General features: G+C 40.2%; 1 protein-coding gene across 1 annotated transcript in view; it reads right to left on the bottom strand.

The window, feature by feature from the left end:
- The window catches only part of LOC148880909 (uncharacterized), a 121663-nt gene that overhangs the window by 53188 nt on the left and 49137 nt on the right, over positions 1-19338 (bottom strand). Inside the window, exon 9 of the mRNA XM_088962987.1 lies at positions 10181-10201. Within this exon, the coding sequence (XP_088819113.1) occupies positions 10181-10201 (21 nt within the window). The remainder of the gene's footprint in view (positions 1-10180; positions 10202-19338) is intronic.

Here is a 19338-nt window from a genome sequence, read left to right as displayed (position 1 = left end):
AACCCAGTTCTCCTAACAGATTTCTTATCCACATGATTTCAACAACTCCATGAGACATAACTCTGTATTCTGCTTCAGCACTAGACCTAGCCACCACACTTTGCTTCTTACTTCTCCATGTGACTAGGTTTCCCCCTACAAAGGCACAATATCCACTGGTAGACTTTCGGCCATCAGCTACCCCTGCCCAATCAGCATCAGTATATACCTCCATCTTTAAATGTCCATGTTTCTAGAACAGCAAACCAGCTCCAGGAAACTTCTTGAGGTATCTGAGGATCCTCTCTGCAACTTCAAGGTGAGTTGTCTTAGGATTGTGCATGAACTGACTAAGGACACCCACTACATAAGCAATATCAGGCCTGGTCATAGAAAAATACAAGAGTCCCTACAAGTCTCTGAAACTTCTTCACATCTTTCAAGAACTCTCCCTGACTGTCTCCCAGATTATGGTTAGGTTCAATTGGTGAGTCAATTGGTCTCACCCCCAGTTTGCCTGTATCTTCTAGTAGATCTAGTACATATTTTCGTTGGAAAATAAAGATGCCCTTGTGAGAACAGGCAACTTCAATTCCAGGGAAATAACGTAAGGGGCCTAGAACTTTCACCTCAAATTGAGTGGCTAAGAACCTTTTTAGTCTCTCTATTTCAGCCTCCCAATCTCCTGTGATCACTATGTCATCCACATACACAATTAGAGATGCAATTTTCCCTTCACCTTTCTTTACAAATAGTATGTGATCTGACTGGCATTGTTTGAACTCCATCTGTTGAACTGTTGAGTGGAACTTACTAAACCAGGCCCGAGGAGATTGTTTCAACCCATATAAGGATTTTTTTAACTTGCACACTTTATGTTCACTGCCTTTAGCACAAAAACCTGAAGGTTGGGTCATGTACACTTCCTCTTCTAAGTCACCATTCAAGAAAACATTTTTGATGTCCAATTGGCTATTGGGGCAAAAGTCTCTGCATAGTCCACTCCATATACTTGTGTAAAACCTTTTGCCACCAGTCTGGTCTTGTACCTTTCAACAGTTCCATCAGCCTTGTGTTTCACTATGAACACCCACTTGCACCCCACTGATTCCTTCCCTTCAGGAAGATCCAACAACTCCCAAGTGCCATTTTTGTGTAATGCATCAATCTCTTCCTTCATTGCATCTGTCCATTCATGTTTGGATAAAGCTTCTGCCACATTCTTAGGAACGGGGATACTATCAACAGAGGAGAGGAATGCATGATATGAAGATGAAATATGACCATAAGACACAAAGTGAGAGATAGGATGGTTAGTAGTACAAGATCTAACACCCCTTCTCTTAGCAATAGAAACATCAAGATCATTAATGACAGAGGAATCAACATTGAGAGAAGGCATATCAATAGAAGCAAGTGTACCTGGCTGATGGGAAGGATCAACCTCCGATGAAGCCAATGATGTTGGTTGCATAGTGTCAGGTTCTATGGCTCTTGAACTCTACTAGCTTTTGTGGTGGCGAAAAAAGACACGGAATGGAGGAGGGTCAAGTAGAGGAGGTAGTTGAGTCTGAGCCTGTTTCTCCTAACCCTACTCTCCCCCTGAGGAGAAACTAAGAAGAAAGGTTGATTCTCAAAGGACACATTTATTGAGACAGTACTTATGAGAGACGGGATCATAGAAACGGTACCCCTTTTGAGATAGAGGGTAACCAAGGAAGACACAAGGAATAGCACGAGGATCAAGTTTACCCCGAGTAGGTGACAAGTTATGAACAAAGCAACGACACCCAAAAACACGCATTGGAATGGGAAACAACAAAGTTGTAGGAAACAAAAGCTGATGTGGGGCCTTATACTCTAGTAACCAAGAGGGCATATGGTTGATGATGCACGTAGAACACAGAATAGCATCCATCCAAAGCACTTCAGAACATTCATATGGATTAACAAGCCACGAGCTACTTCAAGAAGATGACAATTTTTTCTTTCAGCAAAACCGTTTTGTTGAGGTGTCCTAGCACAAGAGCTTCGTTGAAGTGATCCACTCGAAGCAAAGAATTCTGTGAGATCACAATGGAAGTATTCCTTTGCATTGTCCGATTGGAAAATATGGATTTCAGTTTGAAACTGAGTGAACGCCACGCGTTGAAAGTCTTTCACAATTTTAGGCACTTCCTCTCTAGATCGCCTAGGGTAAACCCAGGTGTATCTAGAATAATCATCGATCAAGGTAATGAAGTACTTATATCCAGCCTCAGTAGGTAGAGTAACAGGGCCCCAAACATCAGAATAAACAATATGAAACGGAAATTCAGATCTTTTATTTCTCAAAGGAAAAGAGCTTCTACAATGTTTACTCAATTGACATCTCTGACACTGTAACTGACTCACTAACAAAGACTCAAACAATTTTGGAAACATAACTTTTAACGACTCAAAAGAAAGATGACCAAGACGACTATGCCATAAATAGGCTTGACTCTCACTGGACGAACTCAAAGACTGTACCCACAAGACCAGCTTTATTCTCCAACACGTAGAGGCCATCCACCATGCTTCCTCTACCAATCGTCTTCCCCGAGGCCAAATCCTAAAACACACATGAAGATGGATAGAAAGTAACTGAACAGTTCAAGGAGTGAGTAATACTACTAATGGAAAGCAGATTTATAGGTAATTTAGGAACATGTAGTACGTTATAAAGGGTAAGGCCGAGTGGGAGAGATATGGTTCCTTGGCCGGCTATGGTGGAAAAAGAGCCATCAGCTAGTCTCACCTTATCTCTTCTAGAGAGAAGATTGTATGCCTGAAATAAATTTTTACCGGTCATGTGGTTTGAGGCTCCGGAGTCAATTACCCAAGGGGAATCAGAGGTTCGAGATGACACATGGAAGGCAGTGGCAGTGTTGCCTGAAGTAGATGCAAAAGAGGTAGAAGGAGTAAGACCAGTATCCATCTGGCGAAGAGTCCTACCATATAACTCCAAATGGTCACAGAAGGAGATGATGATCTCTTCCTTAGGGTCAGAACTGGGATGCTTTTCCTAAGTTACCATGGGACCAGTCTCTTGAGATGCCATATTAGCTGAGTTATACCTTTTTTGATTCTGCTGACTTAGTTTCTTGCCCTGATCAGTTGTTGACTTCTTACACAAATCCTGTGCCCATTTAGGTTTTCCATGGAGATCCCAACAAGTATCTTTGGTGTGTCTTATGTGAGTGCACCAAAACTTACTCTTATCATCTGTTCTCTTCTGAGAGTCACCCTTCTTAGAACCACCTCCAACATTAGTATCTGAACTCCCCCAAACAGCTAGAGCAACTGGCTCCCTCTCTGTAGAATTCATCACATTTCTTCTACTTTCTTCTTACTAAACCAAGGCATAAACCTCCTGAACTGATGGCAAGTCTTTACTTCCCAAGATCTATACCCTGATGGACTCATATGAAGGATTTAGCTCCAAGAGGAAGACAATTACTCGTTGCTGAGATACAAGTGATTTGTATGCCTTTGCATCATCACCACACTTCCAGTTAACATTCTGATAGTGATCAAGTTCTTTCCATATTGATGTCAGATCCGAATGGTACGCCAAGAGACTCCTTTCTCCCTGCTTACAAGTGGACGATTCAGCTTGCAGTTGGTATATCTTGGCATAGTGACTCTGCTCTGAATAGGTGGACTTTGCTTGTTCCCATATTTCACAAGCAGTTTCAGCCCACATAAAAGTTTACCTGTGGCAGCATGGAAACCAAGAGCCAAGACATCACCATACTATTTTCTTGGTTCCATCTATCAAATTCAGCACTTCCACTCTTCGGTTCCTTCACTTTCTCATTGATGTATCCTATTTTTCCCCTAGCAGTGATGTAGTGTTTTATTCCCCTAGACCATTCAAGGTAATTCAGACCATCAAAGGGAATGACAGCCATGGGGAAACTCATATCCATTCCCCCCACTTACCCCATTTTGATTTCCAGAAATCCCTAAAGTAGCAGAATTCTCAGAAGACATGGTCAACACAGAATTTTTTTTATCAAAAAACTTCAACTTAGAATCCCTCCTTATATCAGAACAAAAAACTCCACACACAACAAGTGATTAGTCCACCCACACTGCAGTTTTTGGACTTAATCTGAGCACAAGACCAGCAACAATTTCCAAAATAAACAAGATGACAGATCTGATATTCAGACCTATACGGAGCAGTCCCAGCCTACTAGTTTTCTCAGCAGGTCTACAAGCAATAATCACAAGGGGAGATCCTTACACACAAGGCATCAAGCCCACAAGTAGAGAAAACAGGTCATACGTGACCTACAGCAGCCTTTCACAGGTACAGGATCACACGATCCAAAACAAACAGAGGAAAAACCTCACAAGGGTGTGCCAACATTCAGTGGTTCAGGTCCATTCATTTTCCTCTTGGTACACGGCCAAGGGAAGAGAATAAGAGTAAAGAAAAAAATGGGGTGGTACCAGTTGCAGGTCTGATTCGAACAGCCCAAATGTACTCCTCTGTTCCGCCCAGATTCAGCAGCTTGGAGAAGACACTTGATTCAATGGCCATGCTCTGATACCATCTTGACAGTAAATCTGATTGAAGGTTATAGCAAAGAGAAGAGAAGAGAAGAGAAGGAAGAAGTGTTGAGGCAATGGAACAGTGCTGGCGGCGCCAGCTTCATTATAATATATAGGGCGAAAAAATAAGAAGGGAAATGACCCTTGTGCCCCTACTAAGTGAAAGTACAATAATAGATTAAAATAAAAAGGGCTTTAATCAGCCAAACAGACCCTAACAAACATAAAATCAATTATTTTAACACTTTCAACAATGAGGTGATTACCAACCAGGATGACATAGCCAGAAAACTTGTGGACCACTTCAAATCGATCTATAGAAGACCTTTGAGTGAGAGAGCAGTCGTGGGAGGGATGGAATGGCCAAGACTTGAGGACGGAATGGCAAGGTGGTTGGAAAGGAATTTCAATAAAAGAAGAGATTAAGAAAGTTGTCTTTCTAATGGATAGATCCAAGGCTCCAGGTCTAGATGGCTTTACAATGGCTTTTTATCAAGATTGTTGGGAGTTGCTAAAAGAGGATTTAGTTGAAGCCTTTAAGGAATTTGCAGACAATCATGTAATAAGCCCTGGAATCAATGCCACTTTTTTGCCCTTGATCCCTAAGAAGATTGATGCCAACCACCCAAAAGATTTTAGGCCTATTAGCCTGGTGACAAGCATCTATAAAATTCTAGCTAAAATGCTTCTTTGAGGATCAAAACAGTTCTCCCTTTTATCATCAGTGAAACTCAGAGGGGCTTCATTCAGGGGCGACAAATAATAGATCAGATTCTAATTGCGAATGTGTGTGGAGGAAATGAAACTGTAGATTTTGGGACTTGATGTGCTGGGAGTTTTTATTAGAGGTGATGAGAAACTGTGGATTTTGGGACAAGTGGTGTAGCTAGATATTTGGGTGTATTAGTACTTGTCACTACTCTATTCTAGTAAATGGTGTGGTGAAGGATTTTTTTCCAGCATGTAAGGGCATTAGGCAAGGGGATCCACTCTCTCCCTTCCTTTTTACCTTAGTAGCCGATGTGATTAGTAGGACCATTACTAAGGCCGGTAGAGAAGAAGCAATTAGGGGTTGGAAAATAGGGAGACACCAAATCCCAGTCACCCACCTTCAATTTGCAGATGACCTAATGATCTTTTGTCAAGGAGGTCTTAGCGAGAATGTAGCAAACCTAAAGGAGCTAATCAAAGGATTTGAAACGGATTCTAGTCTAAAAATAAATTTGGTGAAGAGTTGCATAGCGGGTATAAACTTGGAGGTTGGGGAGATTAAGGTTATTGCGGAGTATCTTGAGTGTTCCATCTCTTCTTGGCCTATGTCCTACTTAGGGCTTCCATTAGGGGAAAATCCTAAGGAGAACAGATTTTGGACCCCAGTGCTAGAAAAGTTTGAGAAGAGATTAGCTTCGTGGAAGAAGAATAACATCTCTTTGGGAGGTAGAATCACCTAAATAAGAGTTATTTTGGCTAATTTACCCACTTACTTTCTGTTTGTTTTTAGGATATCACCTAGGAAAGCTAGAAAGTTGGAGAAGTTGATGAGAGACTTCTTGTGGGAGCCAGGACAAGAAAAAAATGATCATTTGGTTAAATGGGAAATTGTTTGCAGAATAAAGAAGAAGGGGGATTGGGAATGGGAGGGTAATTGAAAAAAATCAAGCTCTGTTAGGGAAATGGTTGTGATGATGGCCATTGTCAAGTGAAAGGTTGTGGCATGTGGTGGTGAGAAGCATTCAATCGAAGGCCATTTACAACGCCCATCTCTCTCTAACTTGCTAGGTTGCCTTAATCAGGTTTTCTTGGATCCCTCCAAGCCAGATAAAAGGGTGTGGGCTCCTAGACCCAAAGGAACCTTTACTTGTGCTTCTTATTTCAAGTCCATCTCTCAGTCTTCTGCTCAACAACCCTTTCTGTCAAAGGAAATTTGGTGTAGGCCAATTCCCCCAAAGATTATGGCGTTTTGTTGGGAAGTATTCTATGGGAAAGTAAACACTCTAGATAACCTACAAAAGAGAAGACCTTTCCTCTGTATTTCTCCTAACTGGTGTATCCTCTGCAAAGCTCACGGGGAGGATTGTTACCATCTACTAATATCTTGTCCATTTTCTACAGACCTTTGGGCTTGGCTACTTTCATTGTTTGGGAGTAGTTGGAGCTTACCAGTAGAAGTTCGCATGATCTTTGACCATTCTACTTTCTCTTGGCCTACAAAAAGCAGGGAGATTTATGTGGAGATACACTCGCACCACCTTGATTTGGACTCTTTGGGAAGAAAGGAATGCTAGAATTTTTCAAGAAAAGGAAAGGAGCTGTCAGGAACTGAAAGGCTGTCTGTTACATAGGGCAATACTTTGGCTGAAGACATTGAAAATCTTTCATCAATTCTCTTTTAATGACCTTTGGAGAAACTGGTCAGTAGTAGCGAGGTGCTCACCCTTAAAGGACAAATTAATTACAAGTTGGTCTCCTCCATCTGAAGGCTCATTGAAGTTGAACTTTGATGGAAGTAGCATGGGTAATCCAGGATTATTCGGAATGGGGGGTGTTCTAAGAAATGAGAATGGAAAGATTGTCTTGCTTTACTCATGTCCTTTAGGAGTTGGAGACTCTATCAGGGCAGAGCTATTAGCTGTTGTACAAGGGATGCAATTTGCAAACCAGCTGGGAGTACAACATTTGATAATTGAAGGGGAATCTAAGGTGGTGGTGGGCTGGTTGAAAAATCCTGAAGATGCTGTATGGTGCTACAAGAACAAAATGAAGAAATTCAGTTAGTTGACAAGGAATATGTTGGTTGGGAGATCAGCAAATACTTTGTCCAATGTGTTAGCCAGGCAGGGGGTAAATAGGAAGAATTTTGGGCTCAGCTGTGATTCCTGTATTTATTTCCTAGTTTAATTGTAGGATTCTAGGAGGGGCTGCAGCTCGTGCCTCTTCCTTGGATGTTGTATGAAATCACAACTCTAAATCAGCTTTTGAATTAATAAAATTTTACTATTACTCACCAAAAAAAATATCATTACTAAACAACTTTTCCCGAACAAGATGGCAATTTACTTTAATATATTTAGTCCTCTCATGGTAAACTAGATTAAATAATATGAATGACAGACTGATTGTCATAATGTAGACTCATGGAGAGCATATCCAGAATATCCAACTCTTGTAGGAAGAGCTTCAACCACATCATCTCACTAGTAGTATGGGTCATCATAGCACTCAATACTCAACATTAGCACTTGACCATGCCATAAACACTGTTTCATATTGGCAACCAGGCAACCATGCCAGTACTCAACTTCAGCACATGACCATACCCTGTTGTCGACCACCTGTCTAATGGTGAACCAGCCCAATCAGCATCAATAAATCCTGATACATTCACATTACTATGGTCTTTATATAAAAACCCATGGCCAAGCGACCCATACATGTACCCTTGCCCTTGCCCTGCCCTTACCTTTGAATTCTATTCCAACTAGGGCCCAACATAAGTAGCATAGTGTATTCTCCTTCCCTTGTTCATTGTTTTGGACAAGGAAAGCAACCAAGGAACCATCAAACACCATGATATATAATAGAAGTGACTTGCCAGTTGTTGGGCACACGAGGACTGGTGGTTTGATCAGATATGCTTTAATGTTGTCAAAAGCACTCTGGAAAGTTTGATCCCATTTAAATGGTCTTCCTTTTTCATGAGTCTGGAGAATGGCTAACACCACAATTGAATTAAAACATAATTGAACTTAAGGACATTTAAAACTGAAAGAAGGGGGAATTTGAAACCAATACAACCCTTTCTTTCTGCTAATAGTGGGACCATTACTTATTATCAAGTAGACCCAGAGGTTCTTTCTTCTCCTGCAGAGCCCTTAGAGCGTCAATGGAAACAGGTTAGTACAGTTCTATCGCTGATGTGGCCTTGTTTTGATTTACGAGCTTCTTCTTTAGTCTAGAATTCTATATAATAATCAAATCAAAAAGAAGCAACTGCACGAGAACTAGAAGTGGTCATCATCTGGCAGCTATTAGCTCCACTAAGTAGCCTCGGAGAAGAGAAACAAGCTATCCTCACCTACCCCCAATCTATATCTATATCTATAGGCAGCAAACAAGAGCTGGTAAGTGTGTATTTTACCTGTTGAGCCTCAAAGCTTATGTTTTCATGTCACTGCACCAACAAAAGAAAAGTCTGAATTTTCCATGGGGTTGGCTCGACTATTTAATCTTTGATAGGGCTACAACTTGGGGAGGCCCATTTCGACATTTTGCATGTGTTGGGCTTGTGTTTTCAGGCTTCAGATTGGGTTGGGATTGGGTTGAGGACATGGTTCGCAATTTCGATATCAATGGATATTTCGCAATATAGTGATGGAGAAATTTTGGAGATATTTCACTAATTTCGCTAAGATATTTGAACAATCTAAAAAAATAGGAAAGATTTCTAGAAACAAGGAATTAATTATTAAACCTTCAAAGAATCATTAGAATAAATATAATTGCACAGTTAAGGCTCAAAAAAACCATAGCAAAGAACTACATAAATCAAATAGGAGAAAATTGAGAGACTTTAGTGGTGTCACTTTTTGTCTCCATTTTATTCTTTTAGCAATCTTCACATCATTAAATACGTCAATTACTCGGTATTTTCACTTTTTTTCTTTTTTTTTTTTTTTGTTACTATTATAATTTGGCCTGCCTTTGAGTTCTGTTAGTCTGATAACAGCCAAGAAGAGAGAAGAAGAAGAAAGAAAGAGAGAGAGAGGAGGAGAAAAGGAGAGAAGAAAAGTTTGGTTCGAATTAGGGAAAAAATTACTTCTCCCATTCAGCCAGACATGTTTTATATTACTAATATAATGGAAAAGACACATGTGCCCTTATTTAAGTGAGGGACACTAGTTCTAATATAATATTACAGATCAGCAACCTCAACATAAGTATAAAGATTGAAATACCCCTACACTAACAGTTACTATATATTTTGATAAATTTGAGAATACTCTTTTGTAGTTATATGCATTTTACTTTTTCTTTTGAATTATAGTGACTTAGTTAATGATATCAAAATAGTAAGCCCATTATTCAATCACCAATTCCCCATGGTTCTTTTAGGAAAATATTTTCTAAAAATAACAATAGTTTTAACAAAATATCAAAAAGTTTGTAATAATATTCTAAAATTTTAAACCTTAAATATAGTCTATCAATGAATCTGAAATATTGCCAACATATCAGAAAAATATCAAAGATATTTCTAAGATTCCCAGAAAATTCCGTATCGCCACCTAGCAAAATGTGGGATATAACGCCAATATCATTGATACTGCAAACCATGGTTCAGAAATTGGGTAGCCTAACGGCCCTAACCCCAACCCAACAAAAACGACTAGTGGAGTAGCAAGACATTGCAATTACAAGACCCCATGCACATTCCCATTTGTGCTTAGTATATTCTTACTTGTGTATATGCATGTGTACGCTTGGATATGCAAAATTGTAAACTTCATTTTGATGTGCATATTACACCAAACAAGAAATGGAAGACCATATATTCTTCCAAAGGAGCATGAAATTTGAACAGAAAAAAATAAAGATAATCAAGAAAAACTATGCATACCTCCAGGGAGCACAAGCTTTCCTGCACATAGAATAGGAAGCAAGAAGAAAATGTTAGTGAAACACCTAAAAGAGCAAAACTCCAAATGTTGGGAGCAAATGATAGCAAGATTTGCATTTCTCAAAAAAGAGAAAAACATAGTTATGTATGGTTAATTAGTGGATTCAGGACCTATGCTTACCCCATATATTTACCAAAACTGAAGTCAAATACAAAGATGATATAATCATTCCAAAATGAATGAAAAAGAACGGAATCTTTAACAGCTTTTTTCGATCAACATAAAGAGATCACTGAATGAGAAAAGTATAAACACAATATACATCCACAGAACAAAAAGAGAGCAGAAAAAAGAATCTAGCAAAGAAGATAAGAGGATGCATAAGAAACACACCATCTCATGGACTGACACACTACTTTTAGCCAAAAGCCTGGATTAGCAGACCTAGAAATGCAACAAAACAAGATGTCTAGTCTGAATTTCAAGAGATATCTCTAAGTGCATATGCTAATCACCACAAACCTCTAATGGTGCTAGCCCACCCAATTGCCACCCTGTCAAGCCTTCAAGAGATGGCAAATCGGAGCCCACAGACCAATAGTGAAAATTTTGGTAATACATTTCATGCAACAGAACAGAGGTACTGCCATTGAAAAGCCTCACATTACTTTCCCCCTAAAACCCATAAGACAGCAAGGAAGTGCATCACCAAATAAGTTCTCCATTTTCCTAGAAGGGAGAAAGTGCCAGCACCATATAAGCTCAACATTTAGATGGGAAAAACAAAATCAACACAAACAAGTAGGAGCATACAATGAAACAAATGAATAGATGATTAATTAGCATCCTTTCTAAACGTTGACAATTTACTATTATATGTTTTAATTATTTAGTTAGTGTTATTGGGACGAAGATCCATTAGTTTAATGTTTCTTTAAGTTATGTTTAAGTGTGAGGACAGTAGGCACCCTATTGAGGGTATATTTGACATTGTATATTGTAGAGATACTGTAAACGAGTCTTAGTTGCTGTCTTTTATATGTGGTCCCATCTTTTATTTAATGCTTTTACCAACTGTTACAGTGTTACTGTTACTTTTGTTTTCTTATAGGCGGAAGGGGTATTTAGTCATTGTAATCTTTTATTGAAACACATAAATAACAAATTGTGGGGGCAGCAGAACCATTATATTCTGCTCACCTTTTTTTCTTTTATCGTCGTCTTCTCCTCCTCTTTCTATGTTTCTTTGTCTCTTTTTTCTTTTAGGTTTAGGTTGAGATCACATGTATGCTTAACCCAGTCAGTTGCATGAGACTTTTTTAGGGCTGGAATTTCAGACCTTTTTTGCCTGATTCTTGGAAGTTAGTTGAGATCGAAGCATTGTTCAACCATCTTCTGAAGTCTGAACTTTGCCCAGTGACCAGGAAGGATCAAAGATACTATAGTGAGAATGGGCCGAATGGGCCTTAGTTTCTTTATTTTTCTTTAAGTTATGTTTATGACTTGTGTTACTAGGTAGTGGGCCTTAGTTATGGGCCTGTTTTTTGTTTTTTTTTATTGTTTTTTATTGCTGTCTTTAGTGATAGACGCCTTACTAAGGGCACTCATGTAATTGTGTTTAATTTTTACAACAAAAGAATAAAAGAGATCATTGGGAGCTGAAGAGAGGTTTAGAACTCTCTCTTCTTCCCTTTCTTCCATATTCTTTCACCTTTACTTTTTCTCTCCCATCTTCTTCAATCTTCTCCTTCTCTTATGTTTTTCTTTTCTTTATTTTAGATTATTGCAAGTGTGTTTCACAACTTGGTATCGGATCGGGTTCTCACCTTCAACATCTTTCTTCTTTCTTAGCCCAAACACAATGTGTATGGAGAACTAATCGGCTGATCAATTAGCAGCTTATGTAGCCCAGATGGAAGGGTTTTTAGAGAGGTTTAGTGGAGACTTTCATCCTTAGTTGAAGCCCAAGGCAGGTTCTTGGAGTTTTTTTTTCCTGAAAACCTTAGATAACTGGAGAAATCCTGTTACAGAACAGGTCATAGAGACACTTTGATTTCTATTAAGGGTGGTTTGTGTTGGACAGAATACTGAAACCTCTGGTAAGAGCGGTTGGACTTTCTCTCCTCCCATCCTGTTGGGTTCTGTGAAATCCTAGTTTTGGGTGATTGAAGAGCAATTCTTCGCTTGAAATAGCAAATCTAGCCTAGTAAACCATATTTTGATTTTCATTTGCCTCCGTTCACTCAATGGAGCAAATTGGAGGAGAAGCCAAATATCCCACAGATTCTAGGTTTAGACATGGGGGGCCTATGGAGACTCTGTTAGGGGCAGTGACCATTGTGAAGCTGGATGGAACCAATTATTTAGCTTGGTCTCAGTCAATTCAAACACGTGTGCAGTAGAGGGAAATGGGGGTACATTACCAGGAGCAAAAAGAAACTGGAGGAGGATGACCCCACCTATGAAAGGTAGATGCAGTAAAACTACACAGTAATGGGATGGTTAGTGAACTCTATACAGCCACCAAAGTTGTCAAGGCAACGCCTAGGCGACAAGCCCTTTGAGGCTCGCCTCACCTAATTGCCAAGCAGTTTTTTACTTCCTACTATAAAATACTTTTTTGTTCATTCTTTTTTGAGATTATAATTATAAAATAGACATTATTAAACTAAAATAATCATTTTGTGTGTTTATATACTAATTTCTTTTTAATGTTTTCTTATTTATTAGGGTTTAATCAACACAAACATTGTTAAATGCTGTATTGAACCCTCAAAGACTTCAAAACCTGAACCAATAAGTAAGGAAGAATTTAAAATTTTATTTACCAATTTTTTTCTTCCATACTACTACTACTACCATTACTTTTTCTTTTCTTCTGTTGAGCAAGAGCAAGTGATAGACAAGAGGAGAGAAGAGAGGGAGAGAGGAGAGGAGAGCCGAGAGGACTGAAAGCCCCTATTGAACTTAGGGGGCAAAAGAATGATCTATTATTATTTATACTAGTACAGCCGAACAGTAATCAAAGAGGAAATAACATCAGTACCCTTATGGTACTAAACCTGAATACATAAACATAAACAACTGACAACACTCCCCCTCAAGTTGGAGCATAGATATCAATCATGCCCAACTTGTCACAAAGATCATGATGTCTGGAAAGGTTTAAACCCTTTGTAAAGATGTCTGCAAGCTGGTTCTCAGAAGTGACATAGGGGGTACACACTTCGCCTGTAATAACTTTCTCTTTGATAAAATGCTTGTCAACTTCGATGTGTTTTGTTCTATCATGTAGCACCGGATTCGCAGCAATGCTTATAGCTGTTTTGTTATCACAAAATAGAGTTATAGGTTTGGTCACTGGAAAACCCAACTCCCCCAACAAATTCTTTATCCACATGCCTTCAGCAACCCCGTGGGCCATAGCACGATATTCAGCTTCAGCACCGGATCTAGCTACCACATTTTGCTTTTTACTTCTCCATGTAACAAGGTTCCCTCCATGAAGGTGCAGTAGCCACTAGTAGACTTTCTGTCACTTTGGGATCCAGCCCAATCTGCATCTGTATAAACTTCAACTTTCAAATGTCCATGCTTTTGAAACAACAAACCAGTACCCGGATACTTCTTCAAATATCGGAGGATTCTCTCTGCTGCTTCAAGATGAGAAGACCTAGGAGCATGCATGAATTTACTGAGGACACCAACAGCATATGCAATGTCTGGGCGAGTCATAGAAAGGTATAACAATCTCCCTACAAGTCTCTGAACTGTTTCACATCCTTGAGTGATTCACCACAGTTGTCACCTAATTTATGGTTGGGGTCGATGGGAGAGTCAACTGGCTTCACCCCCATCTTTCCAGTGTCCTGAAGTAAATCTAAGACGTATTTCCTTTGAGAAATGAAGATACCCTTCTTTGATCGGGCAACTTCAATTCAAATGAAGTATCTGGCAGGTCCTAGATCCTTCACTTCAAACTGAGTTGCAAGGAAAAGTTTCACTTTCTGAATTTCATCCTCCCAATCACCAGTAACAATTATGTCATCCACATAAACAATTAGAGCAGCAATTTTACCTTCTTTTTTCACGAACAGTGTGTGATCTGACTGACATTGCCTGTATCCTTTCTGCTGAACTACCACATGGAATCTACTAAACCAAGCTCTTGGTGATTGTTTCAGCCCGTATAAGGACTTCTTCAACTTGCACACTTTCTGTTCATTGCCTTGGGCTAGAAACCCAGGAGGTTGAATCATGTACACTTCCTCTTCAAGGTCACCATTCAAGAATGCATTCTTGATGTCCAGTTGGTGTAAAACCCAATCCAGATTGGCTGCAAGAGAGAAAAGGACTCTAATAGAATTCATCTTGGCAACGGGGGCAGAAGTTTCAGCATAATCAACTCCATACACTTGAGTAAATCCCTTTGCCACTAAGCGAGCTTTATACCTTTCTACTGTTCCATCCGCCTTATGTTTGACTGTGAACACCCATTTGCATCCAACTGGAACCTTTCCCTTGGGAAGATCAACAAGTTCCCATGTGCCATTTTTGTGAAAGGCATTAACTTCTTCCCTCATGGCATTTGTCCATTCAGGAACTGAAAGAGCTTCTGCCACATTCTTAGGGATAGGGACACTGTCAATAGAGGTAAGGAAGGCACAGAATGAGGGTGAAATGTTCTCATAGGAGACAAAGTTGGAAATGGGATGTTTTGTGGTGCACAATCTGACCCCCTTCCTGTGAGCAATAGGACGGTCAAGATCATTAGCAGTAGAGGAATCATTTTCAATAGATTCAAGGACATCATTGGGAGCTAAAATACCTGAGTGAGTATGATCCTCCCTCGAGGAGTCTGGTGGCACAGGAGGTATAGCTTCCGGATTCTCTACAACTCTTGGATTTGGCTGGCCTTTGCGATGGCGAGAAAAAACACGAAAAGGTGGAGGGTCAGGGAGAGAGGGAAGTTGAACTAGTTTCTCCTCATGTCTACACTCCCCCTGAGGATAAACAGGATAGAAAGGCTCATCTTCAAAGAAAGAAACATCCATGGAGACATAGAATTTACGAGAAACAGGATCAAAAACACAGTCGCCCTTTTGAGTGAAGGAGTAACCAAGAAATATGCAAGGTATAGCACGAGAGTCCAATTTCCCACGGGTGGGAGACAGATTTTGGACAAAACACCGACAACCAAAGACACGAGGAGGAATAGAAAGAAGGGGAGCCTTAGGAAAGAGAAGTTGATGTGGGGCTTTGTACTCTAACCGACGAGAGGGCATACAGTTTATAAGGTAAGTGGAACAAAGAACAGCTTCAAGCCAAAACCGTTTGGGAACATTCATATGAAGTAGTAAACCTCGAGCCACTTCAAGGAGATGTCGGTTCTTCCGCTCGGCCACACCATTTTGTTGTGGTGTGCGGGCACAAGAGCTACGGTGAAGGGAACCATGCGAAGCAAAAAATTCCGTGAGGTCACTATGAAAAAATTCTTTTGCATTATCTGATTGGAAAATTTGGATTTCAGTTTGAAATTGAGTGAAGACCATCTGCTGGAAATCTTGAATGATTTTTGGTACTTCTTCCCTGGTTCGCATCGGATATACCCATGTAAATCTAGAATAATCATCAATGAGGGTAATGAAATACTTGTAGCCACTCTCAGATGGTAAAGTAACAGAGCCCCACACATCAGAATGAACAATGTGAAATGGAGATTCAGATTTACTATGTCTTTGAAGAAAATGAGTTCTACAATGTTTACTCAACTGACACGTTTGACAAGAAAAGTCAGAGACAGACATTGACTTAAACAGATCTGGGAATACAACTTTCAAATACTCAAAAGACAAATGACCAAGACGACAATGCCATAAATAGACTTTTTTCTTACAGGACTGACTCATAGACTCTGTAACATGAAGACCAGCCCTATTCTCCAGCATGTAAAGTCCATCAGCCATACGACCCCTATCAATCATCCTCCCCGAGGCCAGATCCCGAATCACACAATGAGAAGGGAAAAAAGTCACTGAGCAATTTAAGGAATTAGTAACACTACTAACAGAGAACAAATTAATGGGAAAGTTTGGAACATGAAGAACATCAGAGAGGGTAAGGCCAAGAGGAAGAAAGAGGATCCTTGACCAGCTATGGAAGAGTATGATCCATCGGCTAGTCTCACCTTGTCTCTTCCAGAAAGAGGGTGATAGGTTTGAAAGTAAGAGGACGTACCAGTCATATGTTTAGATGCTCCAGAATCAATGATCCATGGAGAGAGTCATGGGTGTGAGAAGCAACATGGAAAGCAATGGCAGGGTTACCTGACGTAGATGCAAATGAGGTTGAGAGAGGAGTATCCATCTAACGAATTGCTCTACCATAGAGCTCTAAATGGTCACGGAAGGAATTCATAATGTCCTCCCTCGGGTTAGGTCCAGTGAGATGTGTCTAAGTCATAGTAGAAATGGTAGGCTGATGCTCCCGAGTAGCCATGTTGGCCATGTGATGTTTCTTTGTATTTTGCTGCTCGTACTTCTTATTCACCTCTGAACTTTGCTTCTTAGTCAGATCTTGAGCCCATTTTGGTTTCCCATGAAGATCCCAACAGGTATCTTTGGTGTGTCGGGGTTTCTGGCAATGAGTGCACCACAATTTTTCCTTATCTTCTGTTTTTTTCTGGAGATCTCCTTTCCAGGAAGAAGATCCCCCACCAGTAGATACACCCCTTTTTGCAACTGACACAACAGCATCCCCACCAGGGCTGTTCATCAAATTTCTCCTACTTTCTTCAGATTGTACAAGAGCATAGACTTCCTGAACAGAAGGGAGATCCTTAGAGCTGAGAATCTGAACTCTGATAGATTCATACATAGGATTCAGACCATGTAAGAATGCGAACACCCTTTGCTGGGAGACAATCTGTTTGTACTTCTTAGCATTCTCATCACATTTCCAATCCACACTCTGGTAGTGATCCAACTCCTTCCAGGCAGATGTTAAGTCAGAGTAATAGACCAATAAACACCTCTCCCCCTGTCTACAAGTAGAAGATGTTGCCTGCAGTTGATAAATTTTGGCATAGTGTCTCAATTTTGAATATGTAGACTTTGCTTGTTCCCAGATTTCATTCGCAGTTTCAGCCCACATGAAATTCTTCCTGATTTGAGGCTGCATGGAAACCAAGAGCCAGGACGTAACAATATTGTTCTCTTGATTCCATCTATCATATTCAGCACTCCCAGAGGATGGTTCTTTTATCCTCCCATTAATGTAGCCTATCTTCCCTCTTGTAGTGATGTATAACTTGATCCCTCTTGACCATTCTAGGTAGTTTAATCCATCAAGAGGAACAACAGCCATAGGGAAGGATAGGTCACCACCCCCACTCATTCCATTCAGCATCGTGGAGATTCCAGATGTGGTTGAATCTTCACTGTTCATGATTTCAGGTTTAAGAACACACAACACCCAAGGCACACTGCCTCACAGAGCTGTTACAAAAAAGGGATCTTATGTCCTTCAGTCCACAAAAGAAGAAGCACTTGCTATTTTAGCATACAACTAGGTACTTCTGACCTGCTGTTTCACAGAGAGCCAAGAACAAGCACTGTTGCTGCAGCACTTGGACTAGTCTGTATGACCTACAATTTTTGTAGGAATCCAATGAACAAACATACAAACACTGCAATGCAGTACATAACCAGGTCTGTATGACCTAGGGTTTTACAGTTTTCATACAACTCCTTAGTAGAAAGAGAAACATAAGGTGATAGTTCACCATACACCTAATCGGCTGACACCAACTTCAGGGTAGCCGAACAGTCACTGAGATCAATAATGTAGCCGAACAGCAAGAACAGTCAAGGAAAAACTTCAGTCCATCAACAATGTAGCCGAATAGTAGTGACACACCAGAGGAGAACACCACATTCGAATTTTAGGGCATCAACAGTCCATCGAAGGGTGCAAGAAGAAAGAACAACAAAAAACAGTTTCAGTTGAATACCAGGTCACCCGAACAGCAGATGGACAGTACCTTCTTGAACTCCAGCCTCTCTGCAAACCAGAACCTCCTCTTCGTACAACAGGTGACAGCCTCTCTACAGCCGAGCAATCAATGAAAACAGCATATGGGCTGGAATACGAAAAGACTCTGTACCAGAACTCTTTTCTGTGTTAGGAAGCTAAACAGTCAGGCCGGCACCTTCTTCCTTCTTGAAGTCGAGCATCAGGGATACAGCTTCTAGGAGATGAAGAGGCAATCTACTCGGCATTGGAGAATGACCTCAACTAATTTGTTTTCAGGCCTGGACGAACTTGCTCTGATACCATGTTGAGCAAGAGCAAGTGATAGACAAGAGGAGAGAAGAGAGGGAGAGAGGAGAGGAGAGCCGAGAGGACTGAAAGCCCCTATTGAACTTAGGGGGTGAAAGAATGATCTATTATTATTTATACTAGTACAGCCGAACAGTAATCAAAGAGGAAATTACATCAGTACCCTTATGGTACTAAACCTGAATACATAAACATAAACAACTGACAACATCTTCCTTTCCTATAACAAAAATAAGGGTTCATCCCCTATACTTTTTGAATTTTATTTTCCTTCTTTTTCTCCTCATGAATATGTTGATTTTCTATACTTTAATATGAACTTTATACTTTTCTTATGAAAATTATGAACAATTATTAAGGAAATATGGTTATGGTACCTAGGGAACTACCCTAGGATCTATGTTTTCAACATAAAAAAATCCATCGCCTAAGCGACTAGGCAACAAGGCACCCCCCTGTCGCCTAGCCTCGCCTTGGCGCCTTGAAAACTATGGCAGCCACATATTAGTCAGCACTACTTGTGGATGGAAACTGCAAAGGAAGTTTGGAATAGTGTCACGGAGACCTATTCCCAAAAGTTGAATGTTGCCCGAGCCTACAAATTGAAGAATGATGTAAATAATCTAAGACAGGGGGAGAAGCCCTTATTCGTCTACTTCTCCAGGTCTGAAATTTCATTGGTAGAAGACTGATGATTTGATGGAGAGTACTGTTTGGGGTTGTACAAAGGGTGCAGAAACACATAGAAAGTTGGTGGAGAGAAACTGAGTCTGTAGAGCACAGGTTGATCACTATGCTAACGCCAGGATGACACCGA

The sequence above is a fragment of the Nelumbo lutea genome, chromosome 1 (genome assembly GCF_056320005.1).
Source record: "Nelumbo lutea isolate HS-2025 chromosome 1, American lotus-T2T, whole genome shotgun sequence".
NCBI classification, from domain to species: domain Eukaryota; kingdom Viridiplantae; phylum Streptophyta; class Magnoliopsida; order Proteales; family Nelumbonaceae; genus Nelumbo; species Nelumbo lutea.
The sequence above is the reverse complement of the archived record's forward strand: the minus strand, read 5'-3'. Positions and strand labels throughout refer to the sequence as shown.